Below are 16,579 nucleotides of genomic sequence, written 5' to 3'. Positions count from 1 at the left end.
TATGAGTCTGACTTACGTTGTGCCTCAGATTTTTTTTTTTAACCAAAGTACTGTCTTAAACTTGACTCCCAGATGTGAAAAACACATGGTGTGACATTCAAATAGCTGCAAAATGAAGTACCTTAATTTGCTGAGAGATATTAAATGGTCTATGATCAAGACCCAGCCTATTTTTTTCCTCCAAAGACAAAAATCAAACATTTTTCTCCCATTAAAACCAAAAGAATAATTCAAATTAGACAGTCCTGTCACTTGTGAATTGGAAGTAAATTCTTATTATAGAGTGGGAAATTCACTCCACTGAATACAGTAGTAAATATTATTAAAATAAATTCAGTGACCTTTTTAAAAAAGATTATAAAATTGAATTTATTGAGTTTCACACAAGATGCACTTATAAAATTAGTACTGAATGCCATTTTAACAGAAGAAATGAACATTATTCCAAACTCCCAATATATTCTGCCAAAAAAAGATCTTTCAAAAATGACAGCACAGTAACAGAGTAATTCAAGCTGAACTGAAAGATATACCCAAATCATATTTTTGCTCTGATCAGGGCTATGTTTGGCAAAGTTATCCCCAAACTGTTCCCATTCCTCACAGACACTGTTCCTTATGTTGGTGAAGAGAAGATGGAAAAAAGAATAATAATCCTAAAACGGGCCTTCATTGAAACATACACAAAACAATTTAAAGTCTTTCATCTTTAAGTTAAAATAGTTCCTGATTTCACAAAAGCGTTTCTGTACAATTTTCTTTTTTACCCTACATAAACATTAATTTCAATTTCTTTAGCTTTAATATAAAACACTAAAATCCACTTTTGTTTTTCAGAGGAACAAGCCAAAGCATTAAAGCTTGCTTTTTCACATTTCACCCAGGAAACAGACAAACCAGCTACAATTTACCTTCTGCACGTCATGTGCTGGAAATATCAGCACAAGAGCTGAACTTTAAAATGAAACCATCAAAGGAAGTTAACAGTTAACGGTTAACACCTGGACATTCTGAAATTAGACCCCGTAAAATTTTCATAGAAGTGCAGAAAGGTTCCTCAAGGTAAAATGTGGTGGAAAATAACCTGTCCTATGACGTGGGCCACAAACCGGTAATTAAGCAGAAATGGAATACTGATCTCAAACAAAACCAAAAAGCACCTTTTGGCCGCTGTTCCCAACATCCCCGCACAAACACCTGTCCACACCCAGGCAGCCAGCTGAACGCCCCGAACACCCCACTTCCCTTCCCCCACACAGCCTGCCCAGCCCGGCACAGGTGCACGTGACAGCCACACCTCCCCACACAACGCAGGCCCGCCCAGGCGCAGGCACACAGACAGACCCACCCATGCACTCCAGAAGCCGGAGCAAGATGCTGCCCCATCCGCTAGAAGATGGACTTCAAAACTGTTGCTTGGAAAACCCACTTGAAGTCGACACCTTTGAATTTTGTATACTGACAGTTCTTCAGCCTGTTCGACACCAAATCCTTTTAACTCTAACAGTTTAGGAAGCAATTAATTAGTTTAAAGTGAAACCAGTTAACTATAGTTAAAGTTAACACTGCTCCGCCTTCTCAGCATAGGAAGTGCCTTTCTGTAAGGGAATTCCTATTTTATCCACTGCAATGAAACAACACACAGCTCACGTTTGCTGTAAAGGGTAAACTGAAAAATTATGAAACATTTTCTCAGTGATGCATAACCTTCATTAATTAATATTTTTAAAATAAACTGGCTTAGGGTCTTTTATTTTTTCTCTATAAAGTGCTACTATTCATCATGTCTTATTTAAGGTAGCTTTTTATTCTGATTAATTCAGGTACATCTTCAAAGATTATTCTGGTGGTAAGAACACTTGACTTAAGTTTAATTATTATTATTATTTTTAATGGTTTGGCAGATGAAGTGACGTTTGAAAACTGTGGAAACAGAGTGAGGCTGGAAAGGGAGCATCGTGCTAAGAGCTTCACAGTTTTCCAGGTATATCCTTATACTGAAGAGGACTCACATCAAAATCCGATCTTCTGGAAGCACAGACTGACAAAGCAAAAGTGATGTCCGTGCTGCTCCTGTCGGGCCCAGAGAGATCCTGCTGCTTTGCCAAGCAGGAGGAACTTTTCCTAATCCGTCAAGTTTTCCAAGGAGTCAAGGCTGGAGGTCACTGTTGGCGGACTCACGTGACCTGACCTTCAGCCAGAGCACATCACTGGAAGAAGGACACTAAGATTTGCTTTCCATTAATAATTTAAGTTCTTAAATAAATATTTAAGTGCCATTTTCAGCATCTGTCCATCCTGGTAGCACAGCATCTGCTGCCCCGGGACTCTGTATCTTTGGCACACGCAGCTACAGAAATCAGTCAATTCGGTTTCCACAAATTGTGAACCTGTCTATCTCTAACAAATCTTTCTTTGAGGATCTGTGTTTTAATTCAGAGTTTTCTTGCGTTATGTCCTTCTCGTCACCATCTGGAGTTGTCAGGAACTGATCAGAATTGCTTGTCACAAGTAGTGGTATGACATTTTCCTTTTGATGAAGAGGCTGGCTGGTGACTGAAGCAGACAGGTTTTCTTCTGTGGAAAAACAGATTCATTTAATTAGAAGAGGGTTTCCCCCCAACTTATAATAACCACAAGCTTACCAATATAGTGGTACTGAAAAGAAATACTGATTATCCATGCTTTTGGATAAAGCGAATAATAGCCAAATAGCATGCTGTATAAGCCCCAGAGTTTATAATGAAACTCAGAAGCTACACTATTTCTGTTTCCTCATCCAAAATTTTATATAAAAGCTATTACGTGGATCATGTCACACAAATAACACTGTTACCTGATTCTGGAAAGATCAGAACTCCTATGTAACAACCCTCCTCCTATAAAACCAATAATAAGATTGTTGCCAGAGCTGAAAAATTAACATTGTTCCCTAAACTCAGGACATCAGGGCTAAGTAGACTCTAATCCGTTCCACCTCTTATGTGTAGTCACATTAGACATAGCCAGCATTTCATGTCCAGGAAGTCCAAATCAGAAGTAAAAACAAATCAATGGACAAAACCTCTAATGTGTATTTTGGGCCATGGCGATCCTGAGCCTGGCCTGAGGAGCAGTGGTCTGGGGGCCTGGACCCACCAATCTCTGAATCATACATTCAGTCCTTATAAGAGCAGCTTCATCAAGGTAAGGATGACATACCACAAATGGTACATATTTAAAATGGATAATCTGATGAGTGTTGACACATATATACACCTGTTGAAACCGTTGCCACGGTTGAGACGATGAATACATTCATCTCTCTTGGTCGTCCCTCCCTCATGCTGTCCTTTGCTTCTTCTGGAACATGATAGACTCCATGCTGTCTTGACAGCCAGCCCCTCTGTTCATATGCAAATTGGGCCCGAGCTGCCCGACTTGCAATATCTTCCTGAATGGTCTCTGGCCAGTGGTCTCCTGACCTCCAAAACATCCTGACCAGACACAAAGGCACCCGCCCAAAATGCACTTCTTATTACAGGGCTCTGGAGCCAGTGAACTTGAACTGCAGTGTGTGCTACAGGTTTTATTCCCTCTTCAACTGGAGGCTTCTTGAAAGCAAGACTGATGGTTATTAGTTTCTTACTGTGTTGAAGGAGCCTAGCCTAACAGAACACATATGGACCCATTATGAACTACCCAAGTAGCTGAAACGAATGCAATCCCATATCACCAATGGTACTTATGTGTTCTTTAAAATTAAAAATTATTTTCAAGTTAATCACAAGTTTCTGTTCTACTTTAAAATAAAGCATACATGACGAGCATGGCTCTCTCTTCAGACTGGCCTCCGTCCCAGCTCTAGTCTCATCTCTTATTCCTTCCAGAACAAACTTGACGCCTGGAATACTGACCCACTAGTTCTCTTCTGTTTCAGGCCCACGCTGGTCCCTTTCCTAACGTGCCCCGGCTTCACCTGGGCCTATTTCTTCTCGCCCTTCAGGATTTAGTTCAGGCGTCACCACCTCCAGGAAGGGCCCCTCTTCTGTGCCCTCCACGCCCCTGTCTATAACCTCACTCACCAATTTGGATTATCCACTTTTGTTGTCTCCCCTGTCAGTCTGTGAGGCGCTAAAGCATGATTTATTTACCTTTGTATCTCCAGCATCTCATATACTACCTGTCACACACATTGCCCCAGTTCTTCCTCCAAATCTTCCAGGCCAGAAGCCCTGGAATCATCTTCAACTCCTCTCCCACGGCACAACCTCACTGGCAAGCCCTGGGCCCCTCCTAACCCACCCAGAATCTGGTCAGCCTGCCCGCTCACATGCTGACCCATGCACTGAGCCAGGCAGCTCCCCACTGGCCTCCACCTCTGGGCTCACCCTTCTTTTCTTTTTTTAAAAATAAATTTATTTTTGGCTGCATTGGGTCTTTGTTGCCGCACGCAGGCTTTCTCTAGTTGCGGTGAGCGGGGGCTACTCTTCCTTGCGGTGCATGGGCTTCTCACTGCGGTAGCCTCTCGTTGCGGAGCACAGGCTCTAGGCGCGTCGACTTCAGTAGCTGTGGCTCGTGGGCTCTAGAGTGCAGGCTCAGTAGTTGTGACACACGGGCTTAGCTGCTCCACAGCATGTGGGATCTTCCCAGACCAGGGCTCGAACCCGTGTCCCCTGCATTGGCAGGCGGATTCTTAACCACTGCACCACCAGGGAAGCTCTGGGCTCCCCCTTCTTGAGGTTAATTTCCACAAAGACTGAAAACAGTCCTTTTAAAATGTCTGCTGGATCGTGTCACTCCTCCGCTCCAAGCCCTGCAACAACCCCTTCACACAGGAAAAGCTGAGATTCTCACGAGAGCCCACAGGGCCCTGGGTGACCTGGAGCCCTGGGCAGCCTCTTGGACCCCCTTTCAGTCCCTCCTGATCTCGGGGGAGAGGCTATCCCTTGACACGCCAAGCATGTTCCTGCCTGGGGCCTCTGGATGCATGGCCTGTGCCTGGGAGGCTCCTCCCTGGAAGGCTCGGTCTCTGCCCGGATGCCGGCTCCTCACGGCTGGGGAGTGCCCCCAACTCCCACCACAGTCCCTCTCCTGAGTCTGCTTTAGTTTTCTCCACAGCACTTACAGCCACCTGCCATAGTGCACATCCACTCCCTCTCTCTCCCCGATGATCCAGCTCTGCCTGCCCCACTGCTGTATCCCTGGGCCTGTCAGGTAACAGGTGCCCAATAATCATCTACCGAACAACCAACGAAGGAGTGAAAAAGCTCGGAGCACTGCGTTAGGGGCACCTGTGATGAGATCCACAGCATAAACATTAAAAATCAACAGCTAAGCAAAGCGAAATCCAATCTTGAAAGCACTGCTAAACATTGACTGAACAGTGATTTTTTTATTAAGTGGAGTTCAGACAATTAATTCATTATAGAATGATTCATAGAAGTGATAAAAAGAAGCAAACCTACCTTGAGAGGGTTTACATTTATTTTGTGATTTACTGGACGGTTTGCTGGGAGCGCTGGTTGGGGGAGGGTTAAACAACTTTTCTTCCATTTTGGCTTCCTTCACGTACTGGCATGATTTTCCCAGCAGGACAATGCTGTTCAGTACTTTCAGAGAAATCAACCTAAAACCGGAAAGAAACGACCAACTACTGTTGGAGTCCCTCTCAGTCACTGGGCAGGTAGAGGGGAGGGGGAGAGAGGATCACCCAGGCGCCGCAGGGTCCAGTTCCTTATGCAAAACCCGAGTTTCTGGAGGTTTCTTTACCATGGGGGAACATTTTTGAAAAACTCCTTAGTTTTCTTTATAAGAAGAAATTATACTTAGAAGTCTCACCTGGTTCTAAATTGTTTGACATTTATTCTTTTATTACAAAACAAATACATTTAGCAAATGCAGATGAAAAACAACAAAAACTTATAATGCCACACTCCAGTGCAAATCACTGTGACATCTGGTATATTATCCTTCAGTCATTTTTGCTCTGAATGTACATCTATTCATACTTCTCACTGTCCAGAAATGGGGTCTCTTCAGAAGGCAGTAGGGGACTGGAGTTCAGAGCGAGTGCAGAGACTCCAGGGGCCAAGTGTTTGGGTTCGGATCCTGACTCCACTGCTCAGGACCTGTGTGGATCTGAGTGAATTTCCTAACAAGTTAATCCATAAAGAGGTGATTTCAGTAAGGTGCTCAGAACAGTGCTGAGCACACAGAAATGCCGACAAAATTTGTTATTTTATTACCATCGTTGCTGTTGACATGACAATACATCATGAATATTCTCCAGAACCGCTGGTGTTCCTTAATGACATTATCTTAATGGTCTCACAATGCTTCACTATATTGGTTATCATATAACAAAGCCCCTCAAAGCCCTTAATTTCTGGTTACTTAGGCTATTTCTAGTATTTTGCTTCTATTAAAAAGTTTCTGGTTAGGAAAACTTACGTTAAATCTGTGTTTCCTTAAGATAAATTCCAAAACACATAATTACAGAAGTGGGATTTCTGGGCCAAAAGGTATATAACCTTTTCAGGCATTTGAAACAAATCTGGCAAAAATTCTGAAAAAAACTCTTCACACTGGTATCATCACACAAATAGGGGCCCTTAAATGGCACAACACCAAGGACCTCACGGTCAGTTCTACAGTGAGTGAAGACGGGGGTGGCTATTTCTTAGGCCTGATACGAAATCCTGGTAGTGACACGGAACTACGCTTCAGTGAGGGGAAGTCCGAAGAGGGACGTGGAAGGAGGTCAAACAAGAAGCAAACAGGCTTCCTTCACTCTCCCCGGCCTCCCCACTCCCTACTCCGGAGCACCGAGGGCCTCACATGGACCCAAGGCTGCAAGGACCTTCCGCGTGCACGCGCCACTCTTCCAGGTTTACCGCCGGCCCCAACTTCCCCCGCCCTCCTTACTCAGCCCTTCCACTGCTTCCTTGACACCACTAGGGGATGTCTAGTAGGATCTCAAGCTTACAAAACCCAAACAGGACTCTTGTGCTCACAAGACTCCAGTGGTTCACCTCCCTCAGAGCTGAAGCCCAGGCCCTTCCCGGGGTCTGCCGGACCGCCGGCCATCCTTGCCCACACTCTCTGCCTGGCAGGGTGGAGATAAACAAGGAATGATACTAAGAACTTCGGAGGGCAGTGTGAGCATCTGTGCCAGGGAAGGAGGATCTCACATTTTTTAATGGCAGTAACTGATGAAAGTTACCTTAATACAGTAAAGCATTTCTATGTTCATTCAAACAGTAAATGGTATGCAATCCGAGCAGAACCACATCTTGCTTTGGGCATCACTGACATTGGCCGCGTAGCCTGAACGCGGCACTGAGGGCGTAGAAGGTTTATTTGTAAGTCACATACTTGGTGGAGATGGTGAAAACTGACTGCTCCTGGGATCCTGCATCAGACACCTCTGGAGCACCTGCTGAGTCAGTTAGCAGGCAGACAGCAGTGTAGAAAACACACTCAAAACGTGGAACTGGAAATACCCAGATGTCTCTGGAAAGCGGACCTCATCCCAGGGGCAGATTCTGGGTGAATCTCTGGCTGAGGTCACTACCGCTACGCTTATCCTCTCCTCACTTTCTCCTCTCGAGATACTCAGTTCTGACTGCCGCCCAGAGCACGGCTCCTGATGCACCACCTGGTGCGCCACTGCACGTGAGCACAGGGACCAGGGATGGGGTCCCTTTCTTCTAAAGTAAGTGAACCTAAAGCTAGGCGGGGCTACTTTATCATAAATTCACATCATGAAAAAACTAGCAGTGGCAAAAAATGCCTTTTTATATTATTTTCTTCATACCGCTTACTACTATCTTAAAGTATTTTAGTTGTTAATTTGTTACCCTTTGTCTCTCCCAACAAGATATAAGCCGCATGAGACCAACAAATCTGCGGATAAAAGTTTAACCAGTCACAGGCAGAGAAATGATACACTTCTGCATCTCCTTTGGGTTTATATGACATAGGCCTAGAGCATGCTAAATAATCAGTATGGCAAACATAGTAGAAACAAAGATTTTTTTAAAACACAGAACAATATCTGATTACAATGGCAGATTTTATCATAAAACATGGGTGAAACTTAAGTCCTAGGCAGAAAGGGCTTTAAATGCTTTTACTAAAAGATTAAAATTAAATCTAAAGTGCTATTAATACTACTACCAAACAGCATATTTAATTTAACTAGAATTTAACTGAGTCATAAATACATTTGGAGATACATGCTGTCAAGGGAGACCCAAGACAGTTGGGATGGGTATATTGTTATGATTTAGCTGCTATTAGCTTCCATCACATCTTGCATTTATACTTTACTGTATAACCAAAAACATATTCAAGAATGGTTAATCTTACCCGAAATAGAAGAGTATGACACAGGCGTAAGACAGGATTCCTTGCACTTTAATTGAGCTTGTTACAACTCTGATGAGCTAGCCAGAAAGAAACCAAAACAACAAAACACATAAACAAAACATACAAACAGAGTTATCAGTTAATATTTAAATAAAGATTTCTCCATGTGGATTTTAACACTTTGGGCACATACCTGTGGCCTTTGTCTAAACTGAAGAAAGCAGTTCTAGTTTTGTTGATTCATATCAGAATCTGGCTGCTTGTGAAAGCTTCTGTGGTTGATTTGGATTCTTTAGACAAATCCAGGATGGCTGTGGCTAATGCCACGTTCAACTGCTGACTCTAAAGTCAGACACTATACCTAGCTCATGAATGACATGTTTACCTGTATGTTAATACATAGATGCAAATCAGCTGACTTTTAACATAAAAATTATTCTGGAAGATACAAATGAATTCATCTTGCTGCATGTGTCCCTACCAGAACTAGAAGCATTGAGTGGGCATTTCCCTCGCTCCTGCTGTTTCTGTCCTTTTTTCTTTGACTCTCTAAGAACCCCCAATGACTTGCAGGGGGAGAGAGAAAAGGGAACCTTAGGGGGTTTGTACTGTTTAAAAAAACTAAATACTATTACAAAATTAATTACTTAAAGGCCAGAAACGTTCTGCCTCCTTTGGATAGTTATGATGAAACACCTATTTTCTTACTTATCTTACAGAAACATAGGAGTAACAGCACTATCCTTGGAAGTTTGCTGAATAAATCTGGTGGGATCTGTTGCTGGAAAATGTTTACACATTATAGGTTCAGCTTAATAATGAGCCCACATATTAGGGTATAGGGGGACTGCTTGGTGAAAATAGAAAATCAGGGAAAATAACTGACCTTATCTAGTAATGTTATCATCAAATGGAAGGGTCTCTAAATAAATATCATAAGATACATTTTAAATGACATTTTAAAAATGCTTTTAATAGGGCTTCCCTGGTGGCGCAGTGGTTGAGAGTCCGCCTGCCAATGCAGCGGACGTGGGTTCGTGCCCCGGTCCGGGAGGATCCCACATGCCTCGGAGCGGCTGGGCCCGTGGGCCTGCGCGCCCGGAGCCTGTGCTCCGCAACGGGAGGGGTCGCGGCGGTGAGAGGCCCGCGTACCGCCAAAAAAAAAAAAAAAGCTTTTAATAAAAGAGCAATTGGGAGGAGATAGACAGAATGGACTGCCATATATTCAATAAAATTTCACGATGAGGAAAGATATGGAAGTCGTCATCTCTGTCACAGTCTCTAATGGGGAAATGACCTGTCGTACAAACATTTGTGATGGAAAGTAACATGGTTCTAGAATTTTATTCATTAATATGAAAGGCAAACCAACGATCACATTCCAGGCTTAAACGACTTCATTTTTACCCAGTATATTATTGGGCAACTTTAAGATACATGTGTTCCAAGTCCAATTTCCTTGAGACCTTAACATATGATTTATTTTACTTTTCTTGGATATGAATTCATTCTAGGACCAACGGTAACATTTACAAGGAAACACTGCCACTCTTGGCCTTAATTAAAGAATTATCTTAGTTACCTGAGGCCTCAGCTTATTCTTCAGGGCCCCAAGATTTCTGCCAAAGCTAGGGTGTCGTTCTGGCGCTCTGTGAGAAAAGCGCTGCAAAAGAAAACCTGCTGGATCCTCGCATAACTACGTAATCCCCTTTGAAACTACAGGAGGTTTCCCAGAAGTGTTCTGCTAATCAATTATTAAACTTAAATCTTTTCATATAACAACCATAAAAACTTATTTAAAGAGTAAAACAAAGACTGAAGAAAAATCTAAAAAATCTACTAATTTAAAAAATTCATACTAATTATGAATCGAGTTTTCTGGCAAATAAGTTACTAGATAAATAATTATTATTTGGCAAAGCAGGGACACACTTAAATCCAACCACTTAACCAATCCTTTAAAAAAAAAAAAGTCAGGCAACCTAGGTTTATTCTCACACTGTTGTATCCTTTTTCCAGTTGTAGAAAACAAATGTAGAAAAATTTTAAATTCTATTTCATCAATCTCTTAAACCTTTAACAAATAACTTTACTCTTGAAAAATTTTCTGTTTTTCCAAAATTCTAGGAGCTCCTTTTCCCAAGCAAAAGAAAGCCGAATTAGTTAGTACATAATAAAAACAAGCTCCTAATACAACTGAAAACATTTAGGATGTGGTTATTAGAAGAGTCCTGCTGAAGTTTAAATAACATTAAATCTATTAATCATCCATCCTCTAAAAAAAAGTTACGCAAGCTGGTCAAAACTACAGTTAGTATAATCTACAACTTCTTTATACCTCTCTTAGTTAATTTCTATGGGACTCTGCATTATAAGAGAACTTCAGATGTCCTTTGACAAAAAGATGGCATTTGTTTTGATATGAGAATAGGTAGCCAAAAAGGAATATAGGGACTTCCTTGGTGGTGCAGTGGTTAAGAATCTGCCTGCCAGTGCAGGAGACACAGGTTCGAGCCCTGGTCTGGGAAGATCCCACATGCCGCAGAGCATCTAAGCCTGTGCGCCACAACTACTGAGCCTGCGCTCTAGAGCCCGCGAGCCACAGCTACTGAAGCCCGTGTGCCACAACTACCGAAGCCCACACACCTAGAGCCCATGCTCTGCAACAAGAGAAGCCACCGCAGTGAGAAGCCCACGCACCCCAACTAAGAGTAGAGCCCCCACTTGCTGCAACTAGAGGAAGCCCGTGTGCAACAACAAAGACCCAACACAGCCAAAAATGTTTAAAAAAACAACAAAAAAAACCCCAAAACCCCCCCAGAAAAGAATATAATCATATATAAGTGCAGCCAGCAAATCTTCTTAATTAACATTATTACAGCCTTAATTAAATATTATAGTAACTATATGCAAGGCTGTTCTGAGCAATTCATTAAAATATCAGAAGTTGATGACTAATTTTTTTGGTTGATCTAGTAAATTTCAGTGCTATTATTTAAAAAATATATATGATGTTTCCTGTGTATAACAGTAGAAAATCTCCTTGTAAAAACTTCGGAAAAAATTTAAGAAGTAGTGCTTATAACGAACACAGAGTATTTCTTCATGTGTGCATACCAAATTTATCTATTTCATCTGTTGCCAAATTTTTACTCCTACAAATGCCACTGCAATGCATAACCTTGCCTATAAATCATCATGTGCCTTTTACAACTATTTTCTTAGGATAAATTCCTAGAACTGGAATTACTTCATCAAAGCATAATACCGTCACAGTGCCCTTTAGAAACGCTGGATCAACTTATACTTCCACCAATATGTGTTACAGTGGCCACATCGATGCCTACCACTAGGTATTTCCACTCTAAAAGAAAAATCGTTGCCAAATGAATGAGCTTCTCCTTGTCAGGAAAGCCATTACATAAAATAGAGCCGTAATAGCATTCACCTATTGGATGGCTCAAAATCCAAAAGGGAGATACTATAAAACAAAATTTCCTTCTAAGTCATGTACCTTTAATTTTTATATCAAGTCCTTTTAAAACAAACTTATTGATAATCCATTTGTTAATATTCTATAATGACAGTCATCTCGTCATAAAAAAGGGAAAAGAAGTATGGACTTACTAGAACAGCTAGTGGGAGAGGAATAAACCCCATCCTCCGTGCCACGGAATCACTGTAATCAGTATATGCCTAGACAGAGAAAGGAGAAAAGGATTTACGGGATTCAACAGCATTTAAAAAGTACAATTCACTCATCACCAGCAAATGTTATGAACAGGTGAGGCTGTGAGCGAGAACCTAGCACCTACAGTGTGACGTAGTAAAAAATGATGTGGCCATCTAAGTGTTCATAAGAAGTTTGAAATACAAAGTTGCATAACTGTTACAACACTGCAGAAACCATGCCCTACGTAACGTTACAGATTAGTATTATTTTTATTATTTTGTAAACACTTAGTGTCAAGAACAGAGATAAGTAGGAAGTTTACCTAGCTTTCCCTTAATTAATATCCCATGCTGAATTAAACCATTGTTCAGTTAACTTCAGACTATGTCTTCAATATAATACTCACATTTTTCTGTCGACTGCTAACAAGGTCAAAAGCAAGGCTGGCTCTATATTCACTGTAGACCTGAAGACAAGTAAGAAAGAAATATTACGTAATATAGTGCAAACATACAACGTGGAAAGATTTACCTTGTAGATAAGATGTTCAATAACTAGCCAGAAAGAAGGTGCTACTAACTAAGCGACATCTGGGTAGTTTTTTCTCTTATTCGTTTTCCTACAATAAAGGTAAAACATAGCCTCAATTCTCCCAACTGGTAAGTTCACAGGCTTTGTAAAGGTTTCTCTTAAAGAGGGATAAATATTCAACGATTATGATCCTGAGAGTTTAGAATTTGGGGAGGAGTGGTTATATTTTAAGTAGTGTAAGGCACAGAAAATAATTCTGAAAATTTAAATTAAATGAACACTTTAAAAATTATTATTACTATATATCTAATGATAATGATGCCTTCTTAGAAAAATGAATGCTAAACATGATATAAAGCTGAGTTAGAGAATATAGTTATGAAGGCACTTGTATTCCACTAAAAACTGCACGAAGTATTAGAATCAAGCCTATTAGTTTTGACTTATGTTGCTGAGAAAATGATCCCATGAAAAGGGATTCTTGTTTGGAGGAAGCCAAGAGAGTAAAGGGTAAAATTACTTTATCACCGTTTATGCAAAAAAGTGCAAAATTATATTTTATTCAAGTATATTAAAACATTCAGAAACCCCATAATCCAATCATCACATTGTAGCAGCTGCAACTGCATTACATTTTAAGTCTTTGCCTTTTGAAATAAAATAAGCATCAGAGTTAAGACAAAGCACAACCAAACCAAATCTAGATAACTGGTGAAATTACTATTCATTTTGGGCCTGAGGTAGGAATGAGGACTGCACTAGAAAACTTGCCTACGTTTTGTTTACAACCAGCCTAAAGCCCCATTTCTATTTCTGGAAATTCTACAGAATACCTGGTTATAATATAAAACAAATCTCTCAAAGTTCCAGCAAATGCTTTCACTAGAAAAATATAAGGCTCTTGTCTTCTAGGACTTATCAGAAACCTATTCATAATCACAGAAAAAGAATCTATTTTTAAATATAAAATATTAAACAATCTAGGCAGAGAGAGAAGTTTTGATATCTAATGTTTTAAATAGAAACAATGTGATTTTTAAACAGTTTAAGTAGACAGATTATTATGGTTATTAACAGTTTATAATGGTTTTGAGCTACTGACACCCTGATCTCAACTACTGGTCAATCTATACCTCTACCCAAATGTATGGAACCAGAACTGTTTAATATTGAAATAATGTACTTTCAGTAGTACAATTATTTTTAGAAATTTAAAATTATAATGCTAACTTTAAAGTAGTAGTACTTTTCTATTTTTCTTCATAAATGCAGTAAACTTAAAGTTGCTCTTCTACAACTTTATAATATTAACCAGAAGTCAACAGCAAACACTGAACTGCTTATTAAAATACATACATCTGCAGTAATGTCATTGAACTTTGTGATAAAGGCATGTTTTACAATATCCACAGCGATTTCTGATGTAACCACCATACAGACATCTGGAAACAACACCCAGAGATGATCTATAAAGTAGGGGAGAAGAGAGACAATTAAATCTCTTAATATGAAGAGAATCCATAATATCCTATCACAGGCTACCACAGAAACCTGCAATCTCCACAGGGCAAAACTATAACGTTTTCATTAAGTGATAATAGAGAGAGAACCAGCATTCAATTAATTATCAGAAGAGCCCTATTTTATCCAGATAAAGGATAAGTCATTCAACAAGTATTTATTCTGTGCTTCCTCTGCGCCAACCCCTACTGAAGGGGGCACGGTGGTGAGCAGAGCCCCTGGCTTCCTTCCGGACCAGCACGGGAGGACTGGCGGGACGGCTAACTAAGCAGGCTCCTTGTAAAACTCTCTGGCTGCCTTAATGTGACAGTGAATAACTACTAGGAACATGTGCTGAAGTCAACTGAACAAATTGTTTTCCCTCCTTGATCACTAAGACTTAAAGATACTGATCAATCATTTATTTCACTGTCATACAGATGTTATTTGTCAGATTTGCTCACCTTTACCATATTTATTAGAATGTCAATTCAGTACCAAGTACCTGACAAAAAAATGCCAACAGATAACCCCCTTAGACCTTGAAGAAGGATATGAGTGGGACAGAGCAAGAAAAGGATCGGAATTATTGGCAGGGACCTGTAGCAACCCAGCACTGGAAGCTGGAAGGTGGGGTGGAGAGAGCCCAGCTGGGGCTCTGCCTGCTGACAAGATAAGGCAGTCTTAGGGAGTTTCACATCCTGTTGAGGTTTGGGGAATCAGGGAACCTCGTTCAACAATAAACTCTGCCACTGACTGGCTAGATGATGCTGGCAATTACCTAAGTTCCAGTTTCCTCATCTACAAGATAGCAGTATCCACACTTCACCATTATGAGAATTAAATGAGACAATGATGTGAAGTGCATAGCAATGGGCCAGGCATACAGGAAAGCTTGTACTATTTCTATGTTATTCATCATCTTGGGAATTTAGGGTAAGCTTCCGTAAGTGGTATTTGGTTTAAAAAAAATTTTTTTTAAACCTAAAAAAAACAAAGAGTGAAAGAATGATGAATTTACCAACAAAGAAGTGCTCCCTTACCATACTCACAAAGAAAACGAAGACAACTTGTTGAAAATCAAGTACAAATGAGAACACGACTTTAAACATCCAGTTGTCAGCAGGTTTAGGGATTACTATCCTGGGGCGCAACAATACCGCTGTTTAGGGACTGCTGATCCCACGCGGGCTCTGCTGGGACCAGCCACACTCGCCCGTTACTGCCTCTCATGGACATCTGTTAGCTGACTTAGTTATAAAGCAAGAATCCAGCTATGCAGAGAATCTAGGGGTGTGTGTGTGTGTGTGTGTGTGTGTGTGTGTGTGTGTGTGTGTGTGTGTGTGTGTGTGTGTGTGTGTGTGTGTGTGTGTAGGAGGGGCTTTGCTACCACAGGTCAAGTAGCCTTTGGATCTATTCAGATGAGACGTCAAGCCCCTGTTAAGATATACCATTTGATTGTATGCTTTCTACAAGAAAATAACTTCTGGAAATATATTTCCAAGATCACATATCTCATTTTACATCTGTTTCTGATGTTTCACACACACCTGAAAACTAACAAGAAGTTATTAAATACCTAGAACATGCACGGCATTGGGGGTACTAAACTGCAAAACATGACCTCGATGCTTAAGAACAAGGTTATACAGAAATGTCAGACGTAAAAAGTTCTAAATTACTTGAGATACCTGATCATTTCCCACCAAGCTGACTTCAGCACCACCAGACTGCGTTATAATTACCTATCTATTTCCTCTATTAGCTTGTGATTCCTACGCACATCTTAGTCCTTCTTCCCTGTGCCAGTGCCCAGCACATAACATATACTTAGTGAATGTCTGCTAGCTGAATGACTGATGAAAATTCATGGAATCTCAACAACTTCCTTGCCAGCCTTGATTCAGAGAGTATAAGTAACAAAGTTTACTGCGTTACATTATATTTCTTTAATTTATCTTCATTCAAAATGCTAATTCATAGGCAGTGAATGAGTAAAAGATAAATTTTAGGAAAGAGTAAAAGTTCTTCTGGTGAAACCGTAAAATGAAAAAGATCTGACTGTATTTAGATAACCACAGCACACTACAGTTAGAAAAATCAGCAAAGAGGCTTGGAAGCTGCAGTGCTCGACAGGGTCCACTCACCCACTGGGTACACAGCTCTATAGAGATGCTGTGTGGCTCACAGGAAATGACGGGCCAAACACCACAGCACGTGGTCTGGCTCCCACCATACCACAGAAAGCACACTCAATCTGTCCTACTGGAACGGTTATTTCCAACACCCAAAGAGTTGAACAGCTAAACATTTTGAGTTTTCTGCAATATTCATTTTATTCCATGGAAGAGAATGATTTTTGGTTCAAGAGTAAAATTGGAAGGCACCGTATTTGTTAAGAGTTACTTACCTGGATTCCAAGAAAATTGTTCCATGTTTCTTAGACACACTATTAGCAAAAGCACATAATTTGTAAATCGTTCTTTAATATCTGAAAGAAAATTTAACAAATAGTAGACATAT

General features: G+C 40.7%; 1 protein-coding gene across 1 annotated transcript in view; it reads right to left on the bottom strand.

Moving 5' to 3' along the window:
- Nucleotides 1-2,359: 2,359 nt before the first annotated feature.
- TAPT1 (transmembrane anterior posterior transformation 1) overlaps nucleotides 2,360-16,579 on the bottom strand; it is a 61,739-nt gene continuing 47,519 nt past the window's right edge. The window contains exons 8-14 of the mRNA XM_065877924.1: nucleotides 16,467-16,547; nucleotides 13,913-14,022; nucleotides 12,432-12,491; nucleotides 11,980-12,048; nucleotides 8,353-8,429; nucleotides 5,445-5,608; nucleotides 2,360-2,586 (exon numbers count right to left, since the gene is read on the bottom strand). Of these exons, the coding sequence (XP_065733996.1) occupies nucleotides 2,360-2,586; nucleotides 5,445-5,608; nucleotides 8,353-8,429; nucleotides 11,980-12,048; nucleotides 12,432-12,491; nucleotides 13,913-14,022; nucleotides 16,467-16,547 (788 nt within the window). The remainder of the gene's footprint in view (nucleotides 2,587-5,444; nucleotides 5,609-8,352; nucleotides 8,430-11,979; nucleotides 12,049-12,431; nucleotides 12,492-13,912; nucleotides 14,023-16,466; nucleotides 16,548-16,579) is intronic.

This window comes from Phocoena phocoena, chromosome 5 (genome assembly GCF_963924675.1).
Source record: "Phocoena phocoena chromosome 5, mPhoPho1.1, whole genome shotgun sequence".
Lineage (NCBI taxonomy): Eukaryota > Metazoa > Chordata > Mammalia > Artiodactyla > Phocoenidae > Phocoena > Phocoena phocoena.
The sequence above is the reverse complement of the archived record's forward strand: the minus strand, read 5'-3'. Positions and strand labels throughout refer to the sequence as shown.